The 19631-nt window shown below is 51.1% G+C and overlaps 1 protein-coding gene across 12 annotated transcripts in view; it reads left to right on the top strand.

Annotated features, from left to right (window-relative positions):
- The window catches only part of PLXNA2 (plexin A2), a 346250-nt gene that overhangs the window by 319977 nt on the left and 6642 nt on the right, over window positions 1-19631 (top strand). For all 12 annotated transcript variants that reach the window (XM_048926047.1, XM_048926043.1, XM_048926045.1 and 9 more), the window contains 14 exons: window positions 1444-1611; window positions 2666-2759; window positions 3929-4168; window positions 4755-4898; window positions 5893-6127; window positions 7417-7559; window positions 8608-8876; window positions 11062-11128; window positions 11736-11882; window positions 12354-12513; window positions 12649-12752; window positions 15815-15914; window positions 18031-18221; window positions 18886-19055. In XM_048926047.1, the coding sequence (XP_048782004.1) occupies window positions 1444-1611; window positions 2666-2759; window positions 3929-4168; window positions 4755-4898; window positions 5893-6127; window positions 7417-7559; window positions 8608-8876; window positions 11062-11128; window positions 11736-11882; window positions 12354-12513; window positions 12649-12752; window positions 15815-15914; window positions 18031-18221; window positions 18886-19055 (2232 nt within the window). The remainder of the gene's footprint in view (window positions 1-1443; window positions 1612-2665; window positions 2760-3928; window positions 4169-4754; window positions 4899-5892; window positions 6128-7416; window positions 7560-8607; window positions 8877-11061; window positions 11129-11735; window positions 11883-12353; window positions 12514-12648; window positions 12753-15814; window positions 15915-18030; window positions 18222-18885; window positions 19056-19631) is intronic.

Genomic DNA, 19631 nt, shown 5'->3' with positions numbered 1-19631 from the left:
CTCGTGGGGTCACACTGTGCACTTTGTTGTGCTTGGACTGTTTTGTGGCAGTGAACTTCAATTGTACTGGAGGGTGTGGGGGAGCCTGATTAGATGAAGCAGTTTCTAATGAGATTCACTCTAATTACAGCTTCCCCCATTCTCCCAGCTCGGATCGGAGGAGTGGGTAGATTCACCATGACGACACAATAATAGCACAGAGCTAATTAACGAGCGGCGGGGCAGGCAGAGCTGGGGCAGAGACGTGGTGTGATGGTGCAAAGTGGGACAAAGGGATGCAGGGAGCAGGGATGGCACAGGAAAGCATCCATAGGAACAGCCAAGCGTGGTCGGTTTTGGATATTTTAGGAGTTTTCTGTTGTCTTGGTGACGCTGGGTGGGTGTGCAGATGGTGCAGCACTGTGGTACCTGAGGGTGGATGTGAAGGAAGGTGAGGATTTGGGAGGGCCCTGGAGGGGGAGCACAGCGTACCTACGGAGACACGGGGCTGTGCAGGATGCACATCAGTGCACACGCTGAGCTGTGTCACAGCTGCTCAGGCACCTCGGTGGTGTGTGCAGCATGGCGAAGTCGGTGACGATGGAACGGTGGTGTGCCAGGGTTTGATTTCCAGCTAAAGAGTGCCAGGCTTTGATGGAAGTGCCATAATAGCAGTGTAACACCGAGGAGCTGCCTGTCGTCTCCCCTGTGCTGGCAGAAGAGAAGCCAAAGCTAAATGAGCCGTGGCAGCAGCATGGCCCTTCCTGTCCTCAGGGACTTGAGTTTGGGCACTGGACTCTCGGGGACATGGCTCTGCCGCTTTGCACAGTGGCCCTGTGGTGCTGTGGAGCTCAGCAGCTCTGTCCCCAATGAAAATCCCCAGCCCTGCAGTGGTGTGGGGGAGCTCTGCTGATTGCACTGCCCGACTGCTTTGTACTCCAGCAGCCAGCCTGTACTGTGGGGGAAGCAGATGCCCTGCCATGCCCAGCAGCACCAAGCAGGGGTCATGCTGTGCTGGTGGGCAGACAGGGAACAAAGCAGTGCTGGCAGCATGGTGCTCCCCAAACTGGGGCTTCATGAGCCTGTTCTGCAGCTCATGAGGCTCTATGCGTGCAGTGGGGTGGGGAGGGAAAGAATTTGGCTTTGGAGCAAGCTGCTGCATCCCATTTAAAAAGCGGCCATCTGTTTTCACACGCCCAACAGAAGGCGGCGGGTGCAGGGAGGGATGCGGGAGGCTGCAGTTTGGCACAAAGCACGTGTGCCTTTCTCCTGGTGGGCAGATAAGGTCTCTTCTTGCATGGGGCTCTGCCCCCTCCTGTGCCTGCTGGGCTCGCTGGGCCACTTTGTGCATCTCGGTGCACAGGGCTCAGTGATGGTTCTGCCTTTGTATGAGCTGTGGGGTGGCCCCATGGGGACAGGGATGCTCTCTGCCCACTGACACTCCCTCTGCTCCTTTCCACGCAGGCGATCCATGAATGAGATTGTGTGCCTGTCAGCACCCTCAGCACACGGCCTGGGGCCCGTCCACGTCTCTGTGAGCGTTGACCGTGCTCAGCTCGAGCAGACGCTGCTGTTTGAATACATCGATGACCCCAAAGTGCAGAACATTGAGCCTGAGTGGAGCATCGCCAGGTAATGCAGCTCAGGGGAACTCACCTGCCCTGTGCCATTGGGAATGCATGTACCACTCATGTCCTGCATCTCTCCATGCCAAACGTCTGCAACATTTGCACTGACCAAAAGTCAGATCTGAAGTTATTGAAGTAATTGTCATTTACCTTGACAATTACAGCCATAGCAGCCTACACCTGGATTGTGGAAGCACGAATAAAGCCCCAAGATTGCTTCCATCTGCTGAAGGAGTGCACAGTTGCTCATTAAAGCCTCCTTTTCGTGGCTGTGGAATAAAATAAAACCAGCAATCACGAAAAAATGGGAAAGCTGATGCTAATCAGAACATAGTAGTTGTCCAGCATCAACTGGTGGGAGCTGCATGGGACTGGGATGCTGCGATGTTAAAATCCTGGGCTGTCCTCATGCCCTGGTATTGCTGCAATGGCTGTGCTCAGGTTCATTTCAAATTCCAATCATTTCTCAAAGTTGGCCATGGAGGAAATAAGTACCTCTCAGCAGCTCTGCTGCTCTGAGCCCACATTCAAGCTCACTTCTCGTTTTGGGTTGGATGGGTGTCAGAATGGCAAACCGACAGCGTCAACCAAACAGCACAGCGCTGCTGTGGAGGTGCTGGAGGTTTTGGTGAATTTGGACTGTGCAGCTGCAATTGACACATGAAAGGAGCATCCAGGAGTGGAAGGCACTTTGTGTGTGTGCTGCTCAGCAGTTCCCTCCCCACGCGCCATTCATCGCCTGCTGCCGCACGCCTTGGAAGCGCCGCTGTGTAAATCATTAAACGCCGTGACTAATTTATTGTTCTTCACGTTTAGTCTCGGCTCAGTTGGTTTCTTTAGTCCCGTTTCTCATCCTGCTGCCTTGAAGGGCTCCTCCATGGGAGAGGGCACAGCTGTGAGGAGAAAAGCTGGCTCACGTGGGCACCGCTGCCCTGCGACTCGAGATGGGCTGGGAGTCCCTGGGGTGCCAACTTTGAGAGAGCAGTGAGCATCCCTGTGGCCAAACCCTGGCTTCCCCTTCACCAGGCAACTAACGAGGGCTCTCTGGTTCCCTACAGCGGGCACACGCCTCTGATCATCACTGGCTCCAACCTGGACATCATCCAAGAGCCGCGCATCCGCGTCAAACACAACGGCAGGGAGTCCATCAATGTGAGTAGCTGTGGGCAACGTCCCATCTGACACTGTCACAGGAACCTGTGCTTTCTGCTTGGCAAAGGCTACTTGGGGGTCTGCCCTATGCTTAGCCCCACTCTTAGCAGCAGGACGTGGAGGCAGGAGTCACGACACACAGAAGTTTCCTTGCACCTAGCTCAGCTCTGCTTGGTGATGCAGGGATCTGACCCCATCATCCCAACTGCTTCCCCTCCTTGCACGTGGTGCTCCCAGTGTTTGGGGGAAGCTGGGTGTTATTTTTCACGCCTCCGTCTCAGCTAGCACCAGCCAAGGCCTCTATTTAAACCATTTGTTCCACCGTTCATAAACTGCTGTGGAAAGCAATGTTCTTGTACGTTACAAATACAAATTGCACCTCCAGTACACTTGGAAATTATTTTGATCAAGTAAAACTGAAAAATACTGTTTCTATGCAGTGATCTTTCTGAACCTGCATTATCTTGGAAAGGGCAAGGCTGTTAGCAGCAGTTTCCCATCCCCTCTCTCCCTTCCCCCCAAAGACCTTTTCATTCTGAGCTCTTTTTAAAAACATCTCATTTTGCTGTTAGCACTTACAGTGTTACGAAAATAATTCTGAAGGCACAAAATTGAGTGAAATCTTCCACTTACGGCTGGCCCCTTGCTGCTCTGTAAGCCAGCAGCTCCTGCTGCGGGGCTGGGGGGAGCCGGGGGTGTCTGCAGCCCCCAGGAGGTGACCTCCGTGCTGCCCCAGCCCCGTGCTGTCAGGGGATGGCCCGTCTCAATCTCTAACATCAGAGAGATGCCTCTAATCACCAATTTGCAGCAGAGGCCAGGTGTTCATTATAGGTCTGTTTCAAAGCTAGTGCTGCCAGCAAGGGTGCAGCTGGGAAGGAAAGAAAGAAAAAAGACCAAGTGGTTCGGTGTACAATCCTCCACCTTTCTTCAAACATTCTCATTGTGAAGCTCTCTCTGTCTCTGCTCCAGCACCTTTGTGCTGGCTGCACGGGAAGCAAATCTTCCCAAATGATGGGTGTAAGGTGTTGAGCCTGGATTAAATACCTCCAGCAGAGCTGGAATCCGCCAGAGCTTTCAGGGAGTACTTAGGGCCCCGGAGCATCACTGTGCAGGTCGGAACCCCCCAGCACGGGGCAATTCCCCAGCACCACTCAGAGTCCCATCCACAGGTGTGTGTGGTGCTGAATGCCACAGCACTGAGCTGCCTTGCACCTGCCCTGGCCCCCGAGCCCCGGCCCACCATGGATGCCGTCGAGCGACCCGATGAGTTTGGCTTCATCTTCAACAACGTGCAGTCCCTGCGGGTCTACAATGACACCAAGTTCATCTACTATCCCAACCCCACCTTTGAGCCCCTGAGCTCCAGTGGGATGCTGGAGCAGAAGCCGGGATCACCCATCATCCTGAAGGTAAGGGGACCTCTGCTCATCCCATGGGATGGGATCGGTGCTGGGATGGGGTTGGAAGCTCCTCAAACCCAGCAGAGCCAAATACACTTTGGTGTTTCATATCTGTGTGTACCCTATGGCTCTCACCAGCAGAGCTCAGTGAGAGAAAACCCTCATGTATGCCATGTGGTGGCATCACAGAATGGTTGAGGTTGGAAGGGACCCCTTGGGATCATTTAGTCCAACCCCTCTGCTTCTAGCAGGTTCCCTAGAGCACATTGCCCAGGATCGCATCCAGGTGGGTTTTGAGTATCTCCTGAGATGGAGACTCTGCCACCTCTCTGGGCAACCTGCTCCAGTGCTCTGTCGGTCTCACTAAAGCCATTAAAGGTTTTTCATGCAGTGGCCATGCAGAAATCTCTAGAAGCATGCAAAGCTTCCACTCAGGAGGGCCCAGAAAGCAATGAGTGGGGGAGGAGTTCTGTCCCTGTTTGGAGACCAGGATACACTAAGAGGAGCCCCCATCGTTTGTGCCAGCGGGGAGTGGGAATGAAAAGCAGGGAAACGCACTGCATCCTTGTACAGTCTTCTCCACCTCTATTGCCAGGGCAAAAACCTGTGCCCGCCTGCTCCTGGAGGAGCCAAACTCAACTACACAGTGCTGGTTGGAGAGACGCCCTGCACCGTCACCGTGTCTGAAACACAGCTGCTGTGTGAGCCACCGACCCTCAGCGGGCAGCACAAAGTGACGGTAGGCACTGACCGCTGCCATCAGAGCCCCTTCCTCCTCCTCCTTCCTGACCTGCTCAGCGCTGAGTGCAATTTCTCGTCCAAAGACTGCAGGATTTTAGATCTTTATGGCTGTCTAATTGAAAGCTTAAAATATTGATGAGGATTAGCATGGTGAAACTTCTTATTGCCTCCTTGAGACTCGCTGCCCACTGTCAAAGCCTTCCAAAAAGAATAAATATTGAGGGCATTCAGCCCCAGACTCCAGCCTTTCCCTGGTAAGATGAGCTGTAGTGTGCTGTGTTCCCCTCCTGTAGAGCTGGAAGGGATTTTAGCAGTCTTTGTAGCCAGATCTGCTTTGCCAAGTGGGTGGCAGGAGGATTTGGCTTTTCCTGAGGCAGAAGGAGCCAGGAGGTCCGTACTGCTCATCACGATGCTTCGCTTTGGTTTTGGGCACTGCTGCTTTCCCCAGACTGAGCACTCAGTTGTAAAGGCGCTTGAGCAAAGCCCAATGAGGTTGCAATTGTGATTTATTTCTCTTTAAGTTCAGCATCCAAAAACTATCAGTTGTCACTGTGGCTCACAGAAGCACAGCTCACATCTGTGGCCTGGGCACATCCAAGAGAACCTGGCCCCTGTGTGAGGCCCCCCCCCCCCCCCCCCCCCCCAGCTCCTCTTCCCCCCTCTCTCTCCATTTGCTCTGGTTACTTGTCAGGGAAATTGTCAGCGGGTCACAAACGTTCACAGGTTACAAAAGGGAGTTGAAAGCTATAAACTGAAAGTCAAATGGAGCCATCAGATAATACGAACAAAGCCCAGATAGTGAAGGGCTGGCACATTTATCATGGCTTGAAGCCTCGCTGTGCTGCGCTCTTTGTTTCTGGAGGCAATTGGTGCTGCTGCAGCCGCAGCCGTGCTGTGTATCCACCACAGAAATGTACAAGACATCTGTGCTGCCTGCCCTGCATTTGGGCAGGCCCAAAGAAGCTGCTGCTTACCTCCCTGGTGCTTTGCAGGTGCGTGTCGGCGGCATCATCTTCTCCCCCGGTTCGGTGAGCATCACCTCTGACAGCCTGCTGACCCTGCCAGCCATCGTCAGCATCGCGGCCGGCGGCAGCCTGCTCCTCATCATCGTCATCATCGTGCTCATCGCCTACAAGCGCAAGTCCCGGGAGAACGACCTGACCCTCAAGAGGCTGCAGATGCAGATGGACAACCTGGAGTCCCGAGTGGCACTGGAGTGCAAAGAGGGTCAGTATCCCATCACCCCAAACCTGGACGCTGGTCCTCCCTCCTCCCATCAAGCCATTCCCCCTTCTCTCTGGGGACTGATTCCTCTTTGGGCACTGGGACCCCTGCTTTAGTCCCCCCTGCGGCCATTCCAGCGGTCCTCACCAAAGCCATCCCCATTGCCCAACATTGGCAATAGGGCACGTGCTCCCACAGGGAAACAGTAATGAGAGCAAGTGGCAGACACGGCCTCTGCCTGCCTAATGTGCAGAGAATAGGATTAGAGCTTGATCCTGCTTAAGCAGCGTGCCTCGATCGTGTGGTGAGGGCTGCAGCAGCCCCAGGGTGCCCCGCACAACGTGTTCCCTTCTCTAATGGCTTTTTAGGGCTCCAGAAAAGGCACAGAATGAGATGGAGAATGGGGAAGGGTCACAGAATCACAGAATTGTAGGGGTTGGAAGGGACCTCCAGAGATCATTGAGTCCAACCCCCCTGCCAAAGCAGGTTCCCTACACCATGTCACGCAGGTAGACATCCAGGCAGGTCTTGAACATCTCCAGAGAAGGAGACTCCACCACCTCCCTGGGCAGCCTGTTCCAGTGCTCCGTCACCCTCACTGTAAAGGTCAGGCTGCAGAGAAACTGTGTGTTCTGGAAAGGAGCTTAAGTTAAACCAAAGTAAAGAAAAGTAGCTGCAAATGTTATAGTTTGAGCTCTGTCCCAATCAACAGCTGATTAGGATTAGTTCAGCTGATTTTAAAAGGGTAACCTTGAAAGGCAAAGGATGAGATGTGTTCTGGAGATGCCATTCACTTTGGTATGGGCGCACCCTGGCTCGGGAGCAGAGACCTTCCTGAGCCAGAGGTTTCTGCTTTGTAGAATGAGCACAGGGCCACAAATACCACCCTGACATCCACACTGAAGTTCTGTTCTGAGAGGAAGAAGAATTCCTCCCTAGGCCTGCAGAGGCGCTTTCTGCTTGGGTTTGAACTGCATCGGATTTGATTATTTTGGCAACTGTTGGTAGGAGAAGAAAGGAGAATAAGGGAGGCACCAGGTTATGAAAAGAGATCCTCATCCTCTATCTGCAGCCTTTTAAAGAGTGTTTTAGGTGCACAGACACAGTTGTGAACTGCGTACAAATTCATAAGCATCTTTTGTTCCTGGCATCTGTTCTCTGCAGTGTGCTCGCTCCCAGCAAGGGTGAGGATCTGCATGAGCTCCGTGCAGGCTCTGCTCTGCACCCGCTGCTGCATGTTCTCTGAGCCCGTGTTGCATTGCATTTCTCCTTTTTCTTTTCTTCCCAAACAGCTTTTGCAGAGCTGCAGACAGACATCAATGAGTTAACCAGTGACCTGGACCGTTCTGGCATCCCATACCTCGACTATCGGACGTATGCCATGAGGGTCCTCTTCCCTGGCATTGAGGATCACCCCGTTCTGCGGGAGCTGGAGGTAACGGGTGGGCAGTGATCTCCTCCCCCAGCCCTGTTAGGAACCATGGGGCCAGCAGGATGAACCCCGAGCTCATTGTAGCCAAGAGCTTGGCGTTGTATCTTCATCAGGCACTGCTTGGTTCCTCTCGTCCAGTTTGGGTACTGGTTTGGGTATTGCTCTAGACCAGCAGCAAATGATGCTGGGTGAATTCCTGGTGTCCTTTTAGATGCTCCTCAGCCCAAGAATCCTCCTGCTGCTGTTCCATGGCGTGCCCACAGGAGGGCAAGCACAGTGCCTGGGCATGGGCTGCCTCTGGCTGTGCTGTCAATGAGTGCCCTCGTTCCTCTCAGGGCTTTACTGAGGTCCCGCTGCTCTGTGCACTCATGCAAGGGCTCTTCAGTGCTCATCCACTAAATCTGGCTCCTTCCCAAGGGGCCACCATTTGCTGCCTTTGGACTCATATCTCCATGCCCTGAGTTTCCCAGTCCCACCCATTGTTGCTGCTGCCATCGCCATATAAGCTCTAGCAAATGAATATGAATGCTTCATATTTGTTTTTTTCCGCATGAAAAATAGAGCTGCAGAAGTGATAAATGTGTTGCCAATTACACAGTTGCTTGATTATGTAACATCAGTAAAACCAATACATAATTCTCCAAGATGTTTGGTAAAGAGCGGCTTAACGCAGCTCATCCATTTGTAATGAATTACTTGAGTCTGGAACTGGTTGAAAGGCTCAATTTTTTACACTTGCCCCATAGTAAAGCAATAATCAAAACTGGTGTTTAATTTACTTTCAAGTGTGCCACTTTTTTGTGGAGAACAAGCAAAATTACTCATTGTTTGTAGGGCTGTTGGCAGTAGAGTGTAACCCAGGGCAGTGGGGAAGTGCCCTAGTGGGTGTCCCATGGGGTGGGACAGCAGCATCACCCCTTTGTTATCATCCCACTCTTCATCACTTCTGCACAGTGCCGTGGGTCCCATCAGCTTGGTCTGAAACCAAAGGTTCCTGTGCACGCGGTGCCTTCCAGTCCTCTCCCCTCCTGATGGCTTCTCTCTGCCACAGGTCCAAGGGAACGGGCAGCAGAGCGTGGAGAAAGCCCTGAAGCTCTTTGCTCAGCTGATCAACAACAAAGTCTTCCTGCTGACCTTCATCCGCACGCTGGAGCTGCAGCGCAGCTTCTCCATGCGCGACCGCGGCAACGTGGCCTCGCTCATCATGACGGGGCTGCAGGGCCGGCTGGAATACGCCACCGATGTGCTGAAGCAGCTGCTGTCCGACCTCATCGAGAAGAACCTGGAGAACAAGAACCACCCCAAGCTGCTGCTGCGCAGGTAGCGGGAGGGCTGGCGCTGCTGTGTGCCGTGTGCTCTCTTGGTGATGGTTAAAAGCCAGGTGGGAAAATGAAGCCGTTGGGTTGGCAATGCCTGGGGAGCCAGCAGGGAAGGGCAGGATGCTCATCCAGACCCTGCTGGTGTCGTCAGCTGCTGCTGTCCCATGTCTCATTGAGTGCTGCCCATGGTGCCCTGCTGGCACCTTGCAGCCAAGGAAAATGGGATGATTTTCACAGCCCCAGGAAAAAAGCAGGGATTCCTCCAACCATCGTGAATATACTTGACAGGAAATTGCTTTAAGTCTGGCTGAGTTTGCAGAGGCAATAACTCATCTCGGGAAAGGAAGCCATCTTAATTTCCCCCGTGGTTTGGTGCGTCGCTGGGAAGGCACCTTCTCCTCAGCCATCCCTGGTGGCTCTTGCAGTGCTCCAGAAATACAGGGATGGCACTGGGGGTCATTCCCTCCCCTCCCACCCATCCCCAGATGGGAGAGAGCACTGTGCTGGCAGCAGGATGGCTCTGCTCACAGCCACTTCTTGTGGGTTAGCTCTGAGAACTCTCCTCCTAAACCCGCGCCTGGCACAGGGAAACCGAATGAATGCAGAAAGCCAAAATTTGCTTTTAATTTGCGTCTTCTCACCCTGCTCCTAAATCGTCAGCAAACAGCCACAAAGCAAGGCACTGCGTGCTTTTATTTCTTGCTCTCTCTCGTGGCAGTCATTGCCAATCAGTGCTCAGTTCTCCCTCTCTTTCTTCTTCGTTCTTCCCCTCTCGCTTTCCTCCACTGTGACCCCTCATGGGAGACAGCAAAAAAGTTGACATTAAATCAAATGGCAGCTCTGGTTCCTGGCACAGACAGCAGGCAGCAGCTGAGAGACCCAGATACAGCAGGGAAAATGAGTAGAATACATATTGATTTTGGGGTTCTCTGGGCTCTTTTTGTTTAGCTTTGCTTGCTTCCCAGTGCCAGAGCAGGGCACCAGAGCCATCCCACAAGCACCCAGCTGGATCTGTAGCTTGCTAGCAGTGCTAATCTGCACCCTGGCCAATTATTAGTCTAGTATTCTATTAACAAAGTGGTTTATTAAATCAGTATTCATCCCGAATGCATGATTTTCACTCTGTGTTTTAATCCTTTTCTTGGCTACGTCACTGCCTCTGCATTTGGTGTGGCTCGTGGCTGGCTGGCACAGCAGCGTGCTGCTGGTGCTCCTCCTTAATTGGGCAGTGGCAGTGATTTAAACAGGCGAGCAGTGCGCGTGTCAACTTGCAGGATGAGTTTTTAGGCAGTTAATCAATTCAGGCTGGAATTCTTTGGGGATCTGCAGACATTTTCGCAAATTCCTGGCAGATGTTGTGATCCTAAGAGATGATAGATAACGTAACCCCGGGTCTTTTTTTTGCAGACTGGTGTCAGTTTTTGTTTGTTGAAATCTGTGGCTCCTTTTTTTGCACTTGATCTGTCTGACTTTGTGATCAAACCCTGTTGGCTTTTTTTTTTCATTAAATGCCAGCATCCCCAAACATGCTGGGTGCTGTATAAATACATACCAAGATGCAGTCCCTCATTCAAGTCAGCAGAGCAGTCAGGGAAGAGCAGGGAAAATGGGTCAGGAGCAGGATGGGACCCACAGAGCTCTGCTGTACCTGCTGCAGTGCTGCACCAGCGCCAGGCTGCTGGGCACAGGATGTTGGAGGCACAGTGTCCCTATCCCAGGAAAAGAAACAGGATCCTGCAGAGCCAGCATTAAAAACTATCATTAGGAGCTATTGTATTGAAATTAAAGATAATCTTGGGCACAATGTGGGGAGAGGACGCTGGGTGGGACCGGGGATAAAGCTGCAATTTTCCTGCCATTGTCACTCTGCTGTCCCTGATTGCCAGCCCAGTGCAAATCCCAGTGATTTACAGCGCCAGGCTGTAATTTGCACCACGTGCGCAGAGCTGAGTGTCCCCAGGCTCCCTGTTCCCTGTCAGGGCTCTGATGGGCTGTCAGCTGGGGATGAGCTGCCTGCATCGTGCTGCCTGCGTGCACTGGGAGCTGTGCTGAGCGGTGGTATTGCTGCTGTGGGGAGCAGGATGCTCCTCTCCTCCTGTCTGTGGCCATTCCTGTTTCCTGAGGTTGGTTTGTGCGAGGATTTGGTTTTGTTGGTAATATGCCTCTCCTCCTCCTGGCTTTCCTAGGACAGAGTCGGTGGCTGAGAAGATGCTGACGAATTGGTTTGCTTTCCTCCTCCACAAATTTCTCAAGGTAAGGAGGGATGGAGCAGAGCACAGCTGCTTTGCTCTCCCACCTGCATGGGGCAAATCTGAGCTTGAAAACAGTCTCATGCAATCAAGTTTCTGTTGCTTTCCTTGAGTACTGCTGAAAGGCTCTTATGAAAAGGTTTTCTGCTCTTCTGTTTAACGTTCCCTGGCTTTGGCTGCACCAAGTATCACCCAGCTGTGTCCTCTGGAGTACTCCAGGCTGTGCCCTCTGGAGGGCTCGCACCTCTTTGAGCACCTCCATGCCTGCGCTTCCATAATTTGGCAGTTTAATTTTGGTTTTGGAAGCCCCCTCAGAGTTTACTTCATCAGAGCGAACAATGAGATCAAGATCTCAGATTCCCGTTTTACAGCCCTATAGATTCAGTAGAGCTTTACCGAGCCAAGCACAACAGCCATCAAGCAGCAGTTTTGGCTGTGCTCTGCCGGAGCTGCTGGGGGCTGAGCCCAATTGCACATGTGCTAATGATTAAGGCAACGGGGCTCTGCCTCTGCTGCAGTTAATCATGTGTAAGATGTCTTTGTGGGCCAGCAGCCCTGATGTAGCTGCACTTCACCCCTGGGTTGATTTCGCCGCTGGTCTCCTTGTGCAGGAATGTGCCGGAGAGCCACTCTTCATGCTGTACTGTGCCATCAAGCAGCAGATGGAGAAGGGCCCAATTGATGCCATCACGGGGGAAGCCCGCTATTCACTCAGTGAGGACAAGCTGATCCGGCAGCAGATTGAGTACAAGACCCTGGTGAGTGAATGCTGGGGGAAAGAGCTGGATTGCTGCTGTCCTCCCTGTTGGGCATGAGCCTGACCTTCAGGCCCACTATGGGAGCACTGTCATGAGCACTGCTGTTGGCAGTGCAGTGAAGTCCAATGAGGAGTGTCCCTAGCTGGTAGCTTGGGGTTGTGCCCAACTCGTAGGTACCAATATCCTATTTGGTCCACTGTCCTTCCTCTAACAAGGGAAAATCAACATACGAGGACTCCTATCTTAATTATTTATATAGATATGTGCAGCTGCAGTGAGGTAAATAGAGATGCAGGGTTTTACCATGAGGGTTGCTTCTTGTGCAGATGCTTATTCTAATAAGGTCATTAAGGTTGGAAAATGCCACTAAGGCCATCCAACCATCAATCCATCAGCACTGAACTATGTTCCTGTTGTTCTGCTTCTGTGTGGAGCCCTTAAGGGAATGGCGTGCTTCTCCTTTCTTCCCAGATCTTGAACTGTGTGAATCCAGACAACGAGAACAGTCCAGAGATCCCTGTGAAGGTGCTGAACTGCGATACCATCACCCAGGTCAAAGAGAAAATCCTTGATGCGGTGTACAAGAACGTCCCCTATTCCCAGCGACCGAGAGCTGTTGACATGGATTTGGGTAGGGGCTTGATGCCTTCTCTGGGTGTCCCTTTTTACTTGTTGAGCATTTCTGTGGGCTCTTCACGTTAGCCAAGTGGATGAGCCCATGGCTGTCCCCGCTCTGAGCAATGCATCCATCGCTTCTGCCTTGCAGAGTGGCGGCAGGGCCGCATCGCACGCGTGGTGCTGCAGGATGAAGACATCACCACCAAGATTGAAGGCGACTGGAAGCGACTGAACACCTTGCTGCACTACCAGGTGAGAGCAGGCCTGGGTAGGCAGCTCCCAGAAGGCTGCCATGATGAAGGAACAGAAAGGCAGAAATTTAATTTCCAGGCAGACGGAGAGGTCACATTTGCATGAGAAACCTGAGTGGTTCAATGTGCTTCTGCATTAGACAGGAAAGCAAGCTTGACATGGATCTTAAAGAACCTAGCAGGGTTGAAAATTGGCTAAATTAAAGCTGCTAGCCGTGCTTGTGATACAGAGCAAGGGGAGGGCTGAGCCTGTAGGGCTGCAGGTGGGCACAGAACGGAGGGCAGCAGGAAAAGAGAGGGGATTCTGCCTTCCAAATCCCAGAGCCTTCCAAGTCAGCTCACAGGAGTCCTGCTACCAACACTGTATAAACCAATCCTTGAACCTGAAGGTTTGTGCATCCAGCTTACCATGGGAGATGAATTCTGTTGTTTTTCACATTGGCTTCACCTGTCATTTGCAAGGGATTATCCAGCATGCAGGGAAGCAATGAGGTTTCGTGATCTTCAGAAGTCAACTGAGGATGTCACCAGTGAAACTTATGTTCTGATGTGAGCTGGGTGCTAAGGGAGGGACCGTCTTCATTTTGGTGCCTGTGGGAAACCCGAGCCATAAGTTTGGCCTTAAAATAAACAAAATCCTGACAGCACTCACAGCACCGCAGCTATTCCTGCCACTTGAGTGTCAGCTTTGCTCTGGAACAAAGTGGAAGTTTGCTGCCAAGTACCTAAATAGGCAGCAGTCACACATGGCTCTGGCCACAGCTCCGTGCAGCCCGAATGGAGCTGTTTCAGCCATGAAACAAAGCCAAGTTCTCTGCACTGCAACAGGAATCTCGCCGAGGCAGAGCTTTTGCCAAAAGCAAGCAGCAGCGATTTTTATTATTTTTTTTTTCCTTTTGGTATTTCTACCATTTTATCCTTTTTTATGTTTTTTTTTGCTGTTCCAGTAATAAATGTTTTTATTAGGTATCAGAAATACAGATGCTCCAGGGCTGCACAGTAAAACAAACATGTTGGGCAAAGGCACTGCTTAGAAGGGGGTATAAAATCAGTGCTGCCTCCAGCTCTGCTCTTTGGTTACTTAAGCCAGGATTGTTGGGGTGCAGAAAATGCATGGCACAGAGCATGGAGAGCTGCAGGGCAGCAGGGAAGGGCGAGTGGCATACAGCACATCTGTGCTTTGAGCTGCAGGAGGGGGATGGAGGTTGTTGCTGGCTTCTGGAGGACTGGAGAGATGATTTCTAGATTTGTATGCATACATATTTCATTTTCTACATGTTTAGGCTGATAAAAAAAAAAGCCAAAACAACCCACCATATATCTGCCTCAATTGGCAAAATGTACTCTTTGTGGGATGCAAAAGCTGGGTTGGATTTAAAAGGGCATTTTCACCCTCTGTAATATTTTTGAACCACTTCATAGAATTATATAGAGGGCTGTAGGCCTGCTGCTTATTTCTTCATTTTTATAATAGGCGTATGGGTTAAATAGGTGTAGTGCTTTGCTGAAGTCTCTGGAGCTTTTGAACCACGTTGTATTACCTTTATGCAGTGTCCTTTTGGTTTGTGACATTAAACCTCATGGGAGAATCCCGCCCTGTGTGGCTCTACTGAAGAAAAATGAAACCCTGAATTGAATATTGAATGATTTACAGTGGCTCGTGCAGGGTTAACTAGGAGGCAGCAGAGCATGAGTACCTGTCAGGTACCAAGAGCCTGGAAGGGCTGAGAGATTAGAAAACTGCTTTAAATGACAAATTAGAAGCAGAGAGGGAAGGAGCATCAGAAATGAGGATACGGCCCTGGAGCTGCTGGGGCTGCATCTTGCTGGGAGGTGGCACAGAGGTGGCAGCCCAGCTCCATCTTTCCTCTCCTGAAGGCAGCAGGTTTCCAGCTGGGGGAAGGAAGAATCAGAATATTTCTGAAGCTGGGTTTAACGGCAGCGTGGCAGCAGCAGAATAAGGTGGGAAAGGAGCTTGTGTTCCGTATGACACTGCTCTGGAGGTCAGCGTTTTTGGCTGAGCCATTGCACCCTGGGTTCAGTCAGTGGCAGTGCTCAGGGCATGGGGACCTATGCTGTCCCCACCCCGGGCTGCATCCCAGTGCTCAGCTTCCGAGGTGGAGCTGAGCTGAAGTGGCAGCTAATGACACCCCTGGATAATAATATGGCCACTGATTGTTCCTTCCATTGACTTAATAAATTGGATGGAGTGAGGCAGGAGCAGCGGAGGAAATGAGAAAGGTGTTGGGAGTGTTTTGCTCAGAAATATCTCGCTTCTGTGCTGTGCAACACAAGTGGCTGTTATTTCCACTCTCGTTAGCAATAATAACAACACCCATTTGCCTGAAACTTCATCGTAATGCACAGCAGGGCCGTGGTGCAGGAGCTTTGCTGCAGGCAGTGCTGGGTGCAGAGATTCCCACGAGACCCACAGGTCCTTAATTAACAGAAATGTGTTAAGAAACACCCAGTGGCTGTTGGATTTATAGGGAGGATAAAATTAAACATGGCTACTAAAGTCTGCCATAACCAAACCTTGTTAGCATTAATGTTCATTTATGGTTGGACTTGCCAGCATTTAATTCCCTCTCTGGAGCAGCAGAGGGATGGACGATTTAATACCCCTGAAGGATGGCTGTGTGACACTCTGGGCTGTAAATCAAACTTCTAAAGTTCATAAAAATTGTTAAAATAAAAAATGGTTTAATAGGAATGTTTTATGGCCCGTAACATTATCACGGCTGTTTTATTCCCTCTGCATTGTTACTTTAATTGGATCACAACAATTCTTGAGATTCTCATTTTTGTTGCATAAAACGCAATCTTAAATCAGAATGACCAAAGCAATCTTCAATCTGTCCCTTGATTTATCACTGCTTTCCTTTGATCTCTGCTCCTAAGGGTCTGACCCAGCATGGGGCTCAGCACCAGAAGCCCAGGGCTGCCAGCAAGACCTTTCCCCTTCACCCAAGGAACCCAGCGTTGTGCCATCAGCTCTGTGCCAACCTGAGCATTTCTGTTGTCTGCACTGTCTGGCTCACCTCTTCTCTCTCCCTTCCCCAGGTGTCAGACCGCTCCGTTGTGGCTCTTGTCCCCAAGCAGACCTCCTCCTACAACATCCCTGCCTCCGCCAGCATCTCCCGCACATCCATCAGCAGATATGGTGAGGAGCAGAGCTGCTTTAAACAAGGATGTGTCCTGGTGGGTGTAGGGGCTGCCTTGGCCTGAAAGAATCAGGTGCAAAAAAAAAAGCAGCAGCTTGCCCCAAAGAACTGCAGCACTCTGTCAGAAGGAAACTGCATTTGTGTGCCAAACAGAAAAAAATGGGCTTGGCTGCTGGCTTTTTGCAAAGGCTTTTCCATCTGTGAGCAGAACAGCAGAAAGGAGCGGAGAGTTTGGAACTAGATGATCTTTTAAGGTACCTTCCAACCTCAGCCATTCTATGAGTCTACGAATCTGAGAGGGGAAAAGGAAGCGCCAAGGAGCACATCATGAGCAGCCCATGGGAATGTGGGACTGGGGAAGGCCCTGGGAATGGCTTTTGGCTCAGAGGATGCTGCACCTAGAGCCATAGAGTCATTAAGGTTGGTAAAGACCTCTGAGATCACCAAGTCCAGCCATCAACCACAGCACCTTTCTGCAAGGAGAGCAGACTCTGTTCTCCTTGTAAGCAGAGCTGCAGGGGAGGGGAAAAAATAACAATTCCTTCATCTATTCTTCCTGTAAGTGGAGGATCCTGACATCTCAGCTAATGGGTCAGAAATGGTAACAGCAGTGTGAACTCGATGCGCTAGCATTCGCGCTCCTGGGAATTGGTTATTTGCATAATGGCACGGTTAAGGCACTTTGCAGATGGTCCCTAAAGACTCCACGCTCTGAATAAATGAGTCTGCTAGGTGCCAGGTGTGCATTTATAGCGCTAAATCCACAATGATGGTAATAATATACTTTTATAAAAGGCAGCGGTAGCAAAATCTCTAGCACGCTGATCTCTCATTATCTTGCATTGTGCAGAGCGTTGTGCAGAAGAGGGGGCTCCTGGCAAACCCGTCTCCCTGTCCTGGTTATAGCTCCCCAAACAATTTATTCTCTCAAACTGGGCATCCTTGTTGCAGGAAAGCCCTCAGTCAGGCTTTCTGGTCCAGAATGTTTCTGCTGGGCAGCACAACACAACTGCAGCCCACTGCTTTGGCTCTGCAGGAGATGGGAAAACCAAAGCCAGGTCACACCACCACAGGAGTCCTCAGGGCTCATCGATCTCTGCCACGTGAAAAAGCCTCTGTGAGCCACCAATGTGAATTATCATTCCTCCCGTTAAGATTAATACTTCTAATTGCGCCGACAGAATTTAAATGAGATACTTATTTACTTTCCCCATTATATATCAGTACAGAGCTACGCTTAAAAATAGAATTACTAGATGCTTCCTTAGCCGTCCCCCTGTCTGTCTCCTTAATTATATCAGTTGGAGTACTCATTTATCTAAGCCCTAATCAGGGATGAAAATCTAGCTAGTTTTGTAATGAGCTGCACACTTCCCCTGGCTGATTTATGATTGATCTCCTTCCTCTTGCTGGGAAGGGCAAGCAGCAAACTGAAGGCTCAACTTAGGAGAACACACGAGGTTCCCACAGAACAAAGGAATTCAGTGAGAGTACAAAAATGAGCAGTGCATGACTCACGTTGGCCTCGCCGAGTTGTTAGCACCTTGTCTTGGCTCACAGAGGACGGTGTCCAGGGTAGCACATCACTTGGGAGGTTCCACGTCCTTCATCCCTTCTTGGTCTCCGTGCCAATAGGGTAGATCCCACTGCCTCTGCTCCTTGCTTCTATGAGGCTCTGTGATCAGAGTCCAGCTCCAGTTGCTCTAAGAAAGCCTCAGGAAGAACCATTTCTTCTGCACTTACTATGTACAAAATATTGGTATTGGGAGACGGTGTTGCGTGCATGAGCTGGAATTATGGGGCATCCCTCACGGAGCTGTTGTGTTGCAGGTAAGGGATGAAACTGCAGGGGGAGAAGCCTCACATCTCAGTGCAGAAGGAGAAAGCTTCAGTCTGGGGGACTCTGTGCTTGGTGAAGACCAGCATGTGCTTTGTTTATAAGTGCACGGCCTATTTTGGCAGATTTCATTTTGTACGGTATTGCATTCCACTGCCCTGCAAAAACAAATCAGAGCAGATGATTCTGGCATTAACGAGAGCAGTGCCATCCCCGAGCAGAGGCAGGCAGATGGAAGGAGGCATTACACTGAGCGTGCTCTCTCCTCTCACACTCAGATTCCACCTTCCGTTACACTGGCAGCCCTGACAGCCTGCGCTCCCGAGCCCCCATGATCACCCCAGACCTGGAGAGTGGTGTCAAAGTCTGGCACCTGGTGAAAAACCACGACCATGGTGACCAGAAGGAGGGGGACCGGGGCAGCAAGATGGTGTCCGAGATCTACCTGACAAGGCTGCTGGCTACAAAGGTAAATGGTGTGCTAAGCTTGCCTGGGAGATGCCCAGGAAGGGATGTCCATGTGGTCACTGGGGATCCTCAGCCCCCTGCCATGCCCTGGGGCTTCATTTCCATAGAGCCATTGAGTTGCTTGGATGCGAAGGGACCTCAAACATCACCCAGTTCCAATCTTCAAATTTACCCCTGAGTTTATGAATGCTTCCCCCTTATCAGCAGTGCAAGCCCAGTTTCTAAACTGAGCTGTTTAAATAGCTGTTTGCCTAGAGAGGCTGTGGATGCCCTGTCCTTGGAGGTCAGGTTGGATGGGGCCCTGGGCAGCCTGGTCTGGTATTAAATGGGGAGGTTGGTGGCCCTGCCTATGGCAGGGGGTTGGAGATTTGTGATCCTTAAGGTTCCTTCCAGCCCCGGCCATTCTGTAATTCTGTGAAATAATAATAAAGCAACTTAACCAAGCTCGCTTTCCTTTCAGTGGTATAAAAACCCATACATATTCTTTACTGTAGGATACAGACAAGCCCCCAGAATTGGAGTACTTATGCAACAGCAGTTTCTAACATCAATCCCAAATTAGCAACCACCAAGCAGGCATATCCCAAAATATCCCCCACAAAAAAAAAAAAAAGAAAAAAAAAGCCATCCCCAAAAAACAAAAGCTGCCATGCTGCTCCCATCAGGGCACGCTGCAGAAGTTTGTGGATGACCTCTTTGAGACGCTGTTCAGCACGGTGCACCGCGGCAGCGCGCTCCCCTTGGCCATCAAGTACATGTTTGACTTCCTGGACGAGCAGGCAGATAAACACGGCATCCACGACACAGATGTACGGCACACCTGGAAGAGCAATTGGTAAGATGTGGCTGTTGTGGTGGGGGGAAAAACTGATGGCAGAGCTGTCAGAAGGGCTGGAGCAACACGGCGCTGTAGCCCCAGTGCGTAAATGCAGCACGGAGCCATGCAGACCCCTTCACAGCACTGCTGTCCCACACAGATGGGGCTCTGGGTGCCAATCCTGAGCTTAGCCTTCCCCAAACAATGGAGCTATTACAGCTCTGCTCTTCTGTTATTTTAGGATTAAAAGCTCTGTGGGTTGGAAATCTACCTCTGCAAGAGAGGGGAAGAAAAAAAAAGCCCACAACAAATGGCTGTTCCCTGAAGACTTTGTGCATTCCCCCAAGTCCCGCATGGCTTTAAAAGCCTCTAATCACCACGTCTGCAAAAGCTGCATTCCCTGCTAAGGCAGTGGGGAGCAAAAAAACAATTTATTGAAAGCATCAGAAGGAGTTATTAGGATAAAAACGTTTGAATCACAAATAGAGATGAGTCTTCTTGAAGCAGTGACAAGGAAAGCACCATGGGGTGGGGGTTTCTGTGCTGGCACCGCTGGGGGCTCTGACCCACATGTGGGCTCTGACCCTGCTGGGC

This window comes from Lagopus muta, chromosome 24 (genome assembly GCF_023343835.1).
Source record: "Lagopus muta isolate bLagMut1 chromosome 24, bLagMut1 primary, whole genome shotgun sequence".
In the NCBI taxonomy this organism is placed as follows: Eukaryota; Metazoa; Chordata; class Aves; order Galliformes; family Phasianidae; genus Lagopus; species Lagopus muta.
This window is presented reverse-complemented; position numbering and strand designations above follow the sequence as displayed.